Raw genomic sequence first — 10,778 nt, 5'->3', positions numbered from 1 at the left:
ATAAAAATATCTAATTCTAAATAAATATGTGTAAAAAGTAAGTAAATATGCTATTAGGAGCCACCTAATAAATATTTTTTTGGATTAAAATATTTTTTTTTCTCAGTGTAGATAATATATTTTTGCGAATTGTGGAAAGATCAAAAGAAATTCTTTACTCTAAAGCGAGTTGGTACTTTTTTAAACATATGACATATTCCTGGTATGTCACTTGCTCGCTTAATTTGTCGATGCCCAGTTTTGATGTTACCTTCTCTAATTGCTGACTGTAAAATATAATTTTTATAACGCTTTTTTACCTTTTGCGATAAAATTATAAGAAAATTATTTTTGTGCATACCTAATGATCGAGAATAAACTACAAGCGTGAACGGTACGAGTAATATATATACTGTCGACAGCAACAAAAATAGTTGCACCCATCACAATTACAGATGAAGTATAGCAAAATATCAGTACGAAATACTTGTCCTTATCCATTCCCCATTCTATTTCAGAAATCACGAATATTCGCGGTCGTGACTCATTAAGAGGCCGTATGATATCGAGTAATATCGGTTTAAATGGAACCATCAAAAATAGTACTGTTGAGACGTATGTTATAACTGCAATTTTATGAAAAACATATTTTTGTATATTTTATGTGCTTTGTATATTTATAAATAATACAATATATATATATATATATATGTATTTATGAATTATACACACAATTTGTAAACATATTAAATATATATTTATTCATAATTTATAAATATGTAAATGTATTAAAAAGATTAAAATTGATATTCTTGGCAAAAATTGTATGAATATTCTGATGGTGCAATTTTATCAACAAAAGAATTCTTTTACGAAGTTTTTTATTATATTAATATCTATGTTTTTAAATGTATTTATATATTGTAGTGGCTTAATTATCTATATAATTTTTGCATTTACTCACTCGAATAAGTTATTATACATTTTCGCGTTAGCATAGAATAGTCTTTAAGAATACGAATTTCAATTTCGCTTGTAAATACATTCCAGTGGTTTTCCATCGCTTCGTATAAATATCGTATCTAACCGTAACAAATAATTTCGTTAAAATTATTATTAAAAGTAAGATATAAATAAACCAGTGATGTAATTCGTATACATACCTTGTCATGGTTCCAAAACTCATTGAATAGCTTAACAACGAATATCATTACTGTGACAATGTGATGACAAATTTCAAAAACCTCTTGTATATTTCCCCATCGATCACATAGTGCTAATACCTAAGCGTAATATTAATTGTTTCAAGTTATTAAGTATATATTACGTGTAAAAGGAATATTTGTAATGACACGTTTTATGCCCTACTCGGATTCATGCAGTTAGAAATGTATTATTACCTGCAATAGAACGATAGTCATCAGTATCACAAGATATAAAATCGGTAACACATTTCTAACGAATTTATTTTGGTATGGCCAAAGGCCCAAGTGTGACAATAATATTTTATTGACATTGTACTCTCGTAATACATGCACCAGCATGATATTGCTGCTTGAACGTTACGATAGAAATGACACCCATGGTATGTGCCACCGTTTTTTTTTTTTTTTAAGATCAAGTTTTTCAACAGCATGAAATTATAGGATGTCAAGAATCGTTAGTACGATGTAGCTATACCGTAGCGATATAACTATCTTAATCTTGTGTTTCAAAAAGCTCGTGGAAAGTATCTTTTCCAGGTGGACATTTACATAATAACACACTGCGTAACGTTCCTACCCTTATATACACAAAATAACACTACGTGACGCTTTAACAGTGTCATGCACAATTCATTATTTATTCATAAGAATTGTAACGTGACATAGTCACGTCCCCTGTCCAGACGGTAGCTCGACCGAGAGGAACGTCCGAGATGTCGCCTCCGCCGAAGCGGGGCGGGGCGACAGCGTCAGAATTCAGACCCTAGTGGGTCTGTCAAACTCAACAAGGCGCACGGAGGGTTGGTGAGTCTTATGAATAGTCTTATGAATAGTCGGTGAGTCTTAGATTCAATTCCCAAAACTCTCTTATTTTTATTTTAGATAGGTATTGATTTTAGAAAAGATTGATTGAAAATTAATGATTATGAATAAAGAAGGAAATGAATGATAATCTGTTTTGAGAATCCATATTTCAATTACATATTTCATTTACCTACATTATTAGCATGAAATGTGCCAGTGAATAAATGTAGATGCAATCGATTTTAAAGTGTTTTTTGTGTCTAAGCGAAATCTAAGGTGTTCCCAATCGGAACACTTGACCAAATTATAAACACAATCGCTCAAACTTAATTCTGGTAGAATTAAGAAAGAACTACAAAATGTATGAAGCTACTTAATCTTTAAGTGATAAGAATGTCGTGAAATAGGATATGCCCGTCCGTACCACCTTAAATCAAATACAGATGTGAGGATAAATTGTCTTCTATCATAAATTGTCTGTATATCACGAATAAAAATTGAAGATTTTCGTACTTACTGTAGCATAAGTCGCCATTGATAATGAAAATATGTTACCAGCTGTTAAACCACACGGTATAAAGCTTCTGTAAAGGGTTATAATCAAGAGCGATTTTAATCTTGGTGAGAATTTATACCATTTTGCAGCATATCTGTAGATATAAATTTAAGAGAATCCGTTCACATAATATTTTTGTCAATAATTATATCTGATTAAGAAATTAAAATTTTTTTCTTCTAGAATAGAAGCAAGTAAGTATTGCAAATTATAAATTAAATTTTTAAGGAAAAATCTATTGTATAAAATGGGTATTTAAAATAATGCTATATTTATACAAATATTTACATATATGTATTTTATTCACAATATTAAAAACAAAAATTTTGTATTAATGTTTTACCATAAAAAAAATTAAACCCGTAGTTTATATCAGTTTTAAAATATAATAGATAATTTATAAGATATATATAAAGAGATTAAGTATCTTTTTCAGCAAGGAATATTTTATTTTTTCCCAAATTTTATAATGTGTAAAAATATATACATTGCATTTACCTAGTAAACTTTTGGCTCAAAGTATCAAAATAAAAAAATTCTTACGCTCGATAGAATACATTCTGACTTTCGTCCATTAGCTTTTGACCAGAATAACATAGGATCAGAAGCTGCATTAACATGCCTATGATTACAAGGCCAAATCTCATTACTTCTTCCAACTGATTTAATACATATACGATCTACAACATATAGAAATATAGCACAGAATTATATGTATATATAGGTATGTGAAAGATTTTGATAATAATGTTAATTTTTTTCTTTTCTCTATAAAAAATACATGTAAATGCTTACTCGAACTCCAACCAGACTTATAATCGCACCAGTCATCAATAGCATAATTAATGCCACTGTTCGATACATCGAATTCAGTACGTCGACAAACCTAATGAAACGATAATGTTATAGATAATATATTTTTGCGAATTGTGGAAAGATCGAAAGAAATTCTTTACTCTAAAGCGAGTTGGTACTTTCTTAAACATATGACATATTCCTGGTATGTCACTTGCTCGCTTAATTTGTCGATGCCCAGTTCTGATATTACCTTCTCTAATTGCTGACTGTGAAATAGAATTTTTATGACGCTTTTTTATCTTTTGCGATAAATTTATAAGAAAATTATTTTTGTGTATACCTAATGATCGAGAATAAACTACAAGCGTGAACAGTACAGGTGACATGCATAGTATCGATGCCAACCATGATAATTGTACCTGTCACGATTATACTCATGTTATAACAGAAAATCGGTACGAAATACTTGTCCTTATCTATTCTCCATTCTATAGAAACCGCGAAGAATCGCGGCCGTGATTCATTAAGGGGCCGTATGATATCGAGTAATATCGGTGTTAATGGAACCATTAAAAATATTGCTATCATGGAGAACATTATTACTGCAATTTTATGAAAGATATATTTTTGGTATACATATATATATATTTGTATTTAATTAATATATAATTAGACAATTAGTATATAATTAAGAAGATTGAAATTGATTCTTTGTTAATTATACAGATATTTTATCGATAGAATTGGATTGTCAACAAAAATGTTTTACAAAGTTTCTTTTTGAAAAAAAATCTGCATCTATTTCATAATAAATATCGCTAATCTATATCCTTTGCAATTACTCACTCGAGTAAAGTATTGTAAATTTTCGAGATATGAGAGAATAATCTTTAAGAACGCGCGTTTCAAATTCACTTGTAAATGTACTCCAATGTTTCTCCATGGCTTCACATAATTGTCGAATCTGACAAAAGAAAAATAAAAAAAATCTTATTGTAATAATAATTAAAAAATCTAAATAAGCGAGTGATTTCTTCCGTGCACATACCTTGTCGTGGTTCCAAAAGTCATTAGTTAACTTTGCGACAAAAGTGGTTAATAAGACAATTTGAGAGCAACACTCGAAAACCAATCGTGAGTTTTCCCAATGATCATACAACATTATTATCTAAGTGTAACATTAATTACATAACTCCATGAGGTATATTATATGTCAAAAAATATTTAGAATTAACACTTTTAAAATATTAATCGTATTCGTGCAAATAAAACTGTGTTAAAACGTATTACCACCAAGGGATAGCAAGTCATTTGAAGCACAAGATAGGATATCGGTAACAAACTTCTTGCGAGTTCATTTTGAAACGGCCAGAGACCCAAATATGACAATAATATCTTATTGAGATTATGCTCTCGTAAAACATGCGTCAGCATGATATCCTACTTTCCGTTTGAGTGCTACGATAGAACTGACATGTGCTGCACGTGCCGTCAATCCTTTGTCAAATCCAAATTTCCAGAGATATAAAATTACAGGTTGTCAACAACACCGTTCAGGACGAAGTAGCTATTTCTTCAAAAAATGAGAGAATAATAGCTTAGAAAATAGACCGCGGCAACGTGTATACCAGGTAGCGTTTACAACATATCTTTTTCATAGCGCTTATATGTACAAAATGATGGTATCGGATAACGCAGTAAAGATGCTATGCGAGTAATAATAGTGAAAATGACAACAGACATCGCGTGCTTGTCTCATCGTTTTATTGATCAATTTCACTTTTCGCTTACAATTTTTAGCGTGAGCTACAACTTCTAGTAAGCGCAGGTGCAATCAATTTTAAGTGCTTAAGTGGAGTCTACATATAGAGTTGGTTGCTCGGCAGTTTCACAACACGATCCATAAAGATCTAACAATATGAGATAAACGTAATACAAAATAACTATTCTTTGAATGATAAAAATGTCGTAAAGTAAGATAAGGCCGCCCGTACCACCTTTAATCATATACAGATGCAAAAATTATTTTCTATACATTGCAATATCAATTTGTAGATTTTCTTTCTTACCGTAGCGTAAGTCGCCATTGACAATGGAACCATGTTGCCTGCAGTTAAACCAGAGGGGACAATACTTCTATAAAGAGTTATAATTAACAGCGACTTCAGTCTCGGTGAGAATTTATACCATTTCACAGCGTACCTGTATACATATACGACAGAATAAATATACGAATTTATTCACGTAAGAGAGAGAGGGAGAGAGAGAGAGAATTTTCTCAAAAAATTTTTTATTTCAGTAAAATATTAAAATTATTTGTATATCTTTTTATCTAATGCAGACAAGTAAACATTATAAATCGCGATCTAACTTTTTGAAGCAAAGTAAAATTTATTATTTTTTGTTTCTAAACAAATCTCATTTATATTGATTGACATTAAAAAAAATATTGTATGATTATAACTTCAAAAAAAAATTAAAAGTTGTTTTATAAATCTTAGAAGCCAATCTTAGAAGAATATAATAGAAACTTATAATTTGAAATAGATTATTTCCAGGACATAATTATTATATCGCATATATTTCACATATATACGAAAGTAATTGAAATAAAATTATTCTTACGCTTGATAGAATACATTCTGACTTTCGTCCATTAGCTTTTGACCAGAATAACAAATAATCATGAGTTGTACTAACATGCCAATAATTATAAAACCAAATCTCGCTACTTCTTTCAATTGACCTAATATGTAAACGACCTATAATAAATCAATATTGTTATATTGTGTGAAATATAATATCTGTGTGAAATATAATGTGATCTTCAAAATAATATATATATATATAATTTCGATTAAGACTTATTATACATGACAGCATTAACATTTCAAAGGAAAGCAACTATGACTTAATGACATCAATAAAATAGCGGATAATTGGAAACATTCTTTACGAAGAACCTTTATTTTTTATTGATTTATTTTTCGATCATACTCTTATATTATATTATAACTCATAACGTATATGTGTCATGTTTTATATGTAACACATATAAATAATTATATAAAACTTACTCGAATTCCAACCAGACTTATAGTTATACCATTCAACAATAATAGAAATAATGCAATGACTTGATATATTGAATTTAATATATTGACAAACCTATGAGACAACAGTAATATATATATTATATTTCAATGTAGGTTAATGTTTTGTAAAGGACAATGATTGTAAGATTATTCGGAAAAACTTACTCTAAAGCAAGCTGATATTTTTTCAAGCATATTATATATTGCTGATACATTTCTTTTTCGCTCGACAATTTGAATTTCTCGTTCAAGCAACGTTCATATTTGCTAACTTGTTTTGCGATATCCAACTTTGATAGTACCTCCTCGAATTGCTGACTGTGAAGTAGAACATTCCCATTTGTATTTCACAGGATTTTAAGTATCGTGTAAATGTACGTACCTGATGATGGAGAATAAACCGCAAGCATGTGCAGTGCAAACGACGTAAATAGAATCGACACCAACCATGATAATCACGCCCAACACTATTATACTGATATTGTAACAAAAAACCGGTGTATAGTATTTCTCTTGATCTATCCTCAATTCTACAGCGACCGCGAAGAGTCGTGGGCGTGATTCATTAAGAGGCCATATAATGTCGAGGAAAACCGGTGTTAATGGGATTAATATAAATATTGTTACCATAGAGTACATCATCACTATGAAATTATGAGAAGTATGTTCTTATGTGTCTGTTAATTTTTGGATAAAAATTATATGTACACGGAAAACTCGCTTCGTGCAAAATTTCTTTATTAAATGCTTATACATGTATTAGAATGAAATTACTAGCTAAATTACTCGTATCTATAGTCATTCGTATATTTATTTTGCAACATGACATACTCACACGCGTAAAATATTGTAAATTTTCGTGATATGGTGGAATAATTTTTAAGAATTTGAAGTTCCGATTCACTTTTAAATATATTCCAATGGTTGTCCATAGTCTCGTATAAACTTTGAATCTGACCATTGTAACAATAATTATGAAAATAATTAAGGACGAATCGAAAGAAGGATCTTATTAAAATGTCACTTGGAAAGCATGCAAGATTGTCTTGTAAATTTAGGACCTGAGCAGAATAGCTGACTTATAATTTTAAGACAATGTTTTATGATTTAAATCTTTCTTTTTAGTAACGCACAATATTATATCTTGTGTCTCAAGTCTTACAAATATTGACACTTCGTACACACGTTTAAGACTTGAGGCACAAGAAGTATATTGTGCGTTACTAAAAACAAAGATTTAAACATTTAAAGCATAAAACATTGTCTTAAAATTATAAGTCAACTATTCTGCCCAGGTCCTTACCTTATCGTGATTCAACAACTCGTTCAACAGTTTTGCGACAAAGGTAGTTAACAAAACAAGTTGAGAACCGCAGTCGAAGAGCAATCGGGTATCCTTCCAATGATCATATATCATCAATACCTGAGCGCAGTATTGACACAATAGCGGTCCGTAAAATATGTTATGCAATAAAAAATTGTATTTAGCGTAACAATATTTCTCAAATGCTAATCGAACTTGCAGATTAAAATGTATTAACCGATACACGTTACCTCGAGCGGGTAGTAACTTATTTCAATCGCGAGATAGCAAATCGGTATCAGACTTCTCGCGAGTTTACTTTGAAACGGCCAGAGACCTAAGCACGACAAAAATATTTTATTGATACTGTGCTCTCGCTGGATATGCGCCAGCATGACTCGGCATCTATTTCACGCTTGAAAGCTGCGGCACAAATAATAAACGCTCGTCGATTTTTACTATAATTTTGCTACGCAAGTCGAGGCATAAGTTCAAACTTGCAAAATGTCAGAAATTGTTGGCGGATACCAATTACTCTTGCCAATGTAAAAAGATACCTGTTCTATAGGCTAGTCTCGGATTACTATAGCATTTCGGGAATATCTTTCCTACCGCAACATTTACGTGTTGTAGTAACATTGCATGACGCGACGTGGCAAAGTCTATCGGCTCGACAGGTAGTAATTGAGAGTCACCTGAAAATATGATAAAACTGTAACAGACAGGAAGCGTCCTGCGCTCTAGTCTTACCATGACTGACTCTCCCTATTATCTCTTGCAATTTTTATAGCACGAGTTGCGATCGTTAATAGACGCAGGTGTAGTCGGTTTTAAGTGCTTCTTGTGCCCGAGCGGAGTCGACGAATTTCCACATGTCTCCGTGGACGACGTGAGGGAAACTCTTTCGGAACTGCTGCCTACGAAGACCGTGCTGGCGGTATACTTATTACATCACGCATTGCGTTTACATTTTTCGTGAAATCTATTCGCGACGACTAATCGCAAATGTATTTGCAGTTTCACGCAGAATACGAGCGAAATGAAAAAACGAATCGACTAACCGGTACGTACGAGTAATACTTTCGTCTCTTCGCGGCATTGAATTTTTTTGTATCGTAAACTTTCAGGCAAACCAGAATTGTACGACACTTTCTTGCGTGCTCGTCCTGATCTCATGGAACTTGATGCCGTAAAATTAATTTGTGATTGGTGTATAAAATATAAGTAAGTCAGAGAAAGAGAGAGAGACTTGGCGTTCGTTTCGATATTTTGTATAAAAAATAATGTTACATAAAACTTTCAAGCTTTCGATGCCACATAGTGCATTTGTCAAGCGCAGAATGTTTGACATTAGTAAATGATACGAAGGCTCGTGGTGCACCTTTAACCGTGGAAACGTGTTATCACTATCTGACACTAGCAGCGGAAGAGATACCGGCAGGTTCCACTGAATTCAAGTGTTGCCCGCCGATCAGGGGAAAGAGTAATCGAGTAATTAGACAAATCTTTCCTTTGCCTGTAACCGGCTAAGTCCTTCCTATTTAACAATTTCAATCGTAATGTATCTTTGCTTCGATAATCGGAATTCAGATATTCTGAAACGGTATTCGAAAAAATTCGCTACGCGATATAATATGCACAGAGATATATATATTTTAATCAAACAAATTTTTTAAGCTTTTAAGTGATTTTGGCATTTAATATCGCGAGACTTGAATTTATTCTTAGCAAGTCGATTTTCAATCTTATATGATATATTAACAGGAACAATTGTGGCACGGTGTTAAAAGTGGAACAATAGATATGATCGTTTCGGATCACTCTCCCTGCGTGCCAGAATTGAAAACTCGCGGAAATTTTCTGACTGCTTGGGGTGGAATCTCCTCATTGCAATTCGGTATATATTTATATGAAATTTATCAGAGAACAGAGAGCATGAGAACATTGTAGGAGAGGAAGAGAAAGAGAGATAGATACGAATTTTTCTTCAAAAATACAAATAGGATTACCGCTGGTATGGACAGCCGCGAGAATGAGAAATATACCATTTTCCGATGTCTCGAAGCTATTAAGCAGTCAGCCCGCAAGGTTGTGCGGTCTCGAAGATCGTAAAGGTGATTTATCAGTTGGAATGGACGCGGATTTCGTTATTTGGAATCCAGAGGAATCTATTAAGGTCAGTTCTGCTGTATATTGTATTAATTTGAAAAGTAGAGAGCATTTCACATAAGTATCATTAGAAAACGTATCGTATTTTCGCAGATCGAGAAAGGTGACATTCACCACAAGAACAAAGTAAGTAAACGCGGCATAAGCTGCCGATTAAAAACATAAAAAACATGGCAATTCTTCACAAAAGATCTCGCCAAAAATATTTAACTTTACAGCTGACTCCATACGAAGGAAAGGTCCTATTTGGAAAAGTAATTGCAACCGTCCTTAGGGGACGATTTGTTTTCAAAGAAGGAAAAATTTGCGATAAACCTACGGGGAGATTATTGTTAAATGCAAATATCTTGCAAACGATAGAAACCCGATAAACTCTATTTTGTTTTGTACAGCTCACGAATCTATTATTCCTTCGTTTCCGTTTCAATATGAATTGTCAATAATAAAGAAAGATAAGACAAATAATAAATTATGAAGAATACTTGTTCACATTATTAACTCTTGTTTTATATTATTAAAAGTAAGTGAAACTCTTTTTCTTCGTATCTTCTAAACAGCCGAAAGTTGGTATTTACAGACACACAAATGTTGCTCGTCCAGTATTAGAAATAGCCGACGGTGATGTTGCGAAACAATTTCAAAACTCAAGAAAGAAACATATATTCATAAAAGTGAAACTCTTCGGCCGATACAGGTAACAGCAAATCTTGTCTGTGTCGTATATTGGTCAATGGGGCACCGATATTCATAGCAGGTCGCACGACGTTCCTCGAGAACGTATACCGAGTGAAATGGCCCGAAGATTTACGTCGTCGATTTTTCGCGACAACTGGTTCCTAAGCATTTACTCTAGTTTGATTTGCATAAAC

The 10,778-nt window shown here is 32.3% G+C and overlaps 4 protein-coding genes across 5 annotated transcripts in view; 1 reads left to right on the top strand and 3 right to left on the bottom strand.

The window, feature by feature from the left end:
- Positions 1–10,442, top strand: part of LOC112462985 (allantoinase) — an 18,003-nt gene extending 7,561 nt beyond the window's left edge. Inside the window, exons 4-11 of the mRNA XM_025029099.1 lie at positions 8,531–8,677; positions 8,758–8,803; positions 8,868–8,964; positions 9,045–9,231; positions 9,505–9,637; positions 9,744–9,916; positions 10,003–10,035; positions 10,128–10,442. Coding sequence (XP_024884867.1) covers positions 8,531–8,677; positions 8,758–8,803; positions 8,868–8,964; positions 9,045–9,231; positions 9,505–9,637; positions 9,744–9,916; positions 10,003–10,035; positions 10,128–10,280 — 969 coding nt within the window. The 3' untranslated portion in view covers positions 10,281–10,442. The remainder of the gene's footprint in view (positions 1–8,530; positions 8,678–8,757; positions 8,804–8,867; positions 8,965–9,044; positions 9,232–9,504; positions 9,638–9,743; positions 9,917–10,002; positions 10,036–10,127) is intronic.
- Positions 112–1,216, bottom strand: LOC112462997. The gene is made up of 4 exons (XM_025029112.1): positions 1,143–1,216; positions 944–1,061; positions 341–605; positions 112–266 (listed from the first exon to the last, which is right to left on the bottom strand). Exons 1-4 carry the CDS (start codon positions 1,188–1,190, stop codon positions 155–157), a joined length of 543 nt encoding a protein of 180 aa, XP_024884880.1. The 5' UTR covers positions 1,191–1,216; the 3' UTR covers positions 112–154.
- LOC112462986 (odorant receptor 63a-like) lies at positions 2,344–4,792 on the bottom strand. Of its 2 annotated transcripts, XM_025029101.1 has the most exons (9): positions 4,633–4,792; positions 4,391–4,510; positions 4,189–4,306; positions 3,683–3,944; positions 3,501–3,608; positions 3,340–3,430; positions 3,088–3,224; positions 2,506–2,638; positions 2,344–2,415 (listed from the first exon to the last, which is right to left on the bottom strand). In XM_025029101.1, the coding sequence occupies exons 1-9, from the start codon at positions 4,774–4,776 to the stop codon at positions 2,362–2,364; spliced, it is 1,167 nt and encodes a 388-aa protein (XP_024884869.1). In that variant the 5' UTR covers positions 4,777–4,792; the 3' UTR covers positions 2,344–2,361. The 2 variants fall into 2 exon arrangements, with proteins under 2 accessions (XP_024884869.1, XP_024884868.1); XM_025029100.1 differs by having other exon boundaries at positions 4,189–4,510.
- Positions 5,252–8,510, bottom strand: LOC112462989 (odorant receptor 63a-like). The gene is made up of 9 exons (XM_025029103.1): positions 7,992–8,510; positions 7,741–7,860; positions 7,273–7,390; positions 6,820–7,081; positions 6,603–6,755; positions 6,420–6,510; positions 5,968–6,104; positions 5,412–5,544; positions 5,252–5,339 (listed from the first exon to the last, which is right to left on the bottom strand). Exons 1-9 carry the CDS (start codon positions 8,133–8,135, stop codon positions 5,286–5,288), a joined length of 1,212 nt encoding a protein of 403 aa, XP_024884871.1. The 5' UTR covers positions 8,136–8,510; the 3' UTR covers positions 5,252–5,285.
- Positions 10,443–10,778: the final 336 nt, after the last annotated feature.

The sequence above is a fragment of the Temnothorax curvispinosus genome, unplaced genomic scaffold (assembly GCF_003070985.1).
Source record: "Temnothorax curvispinosus isolate PA1 unplaced genomic scaffold, ASM307098v1 QBEX01012990.1, whole genome shotgun sequence".
Lineage (NCBI taxonomy): Eukaryota > Metazoa > Arthropoda > Insecta > Hymenoptera > Formicidae > Temnothorax > Temnothorax curvispinosus.
Note: the sequence above shows the minus strand (reverse complement) of the source record. Positions and strands in the feature narration are given on the sequence as shown.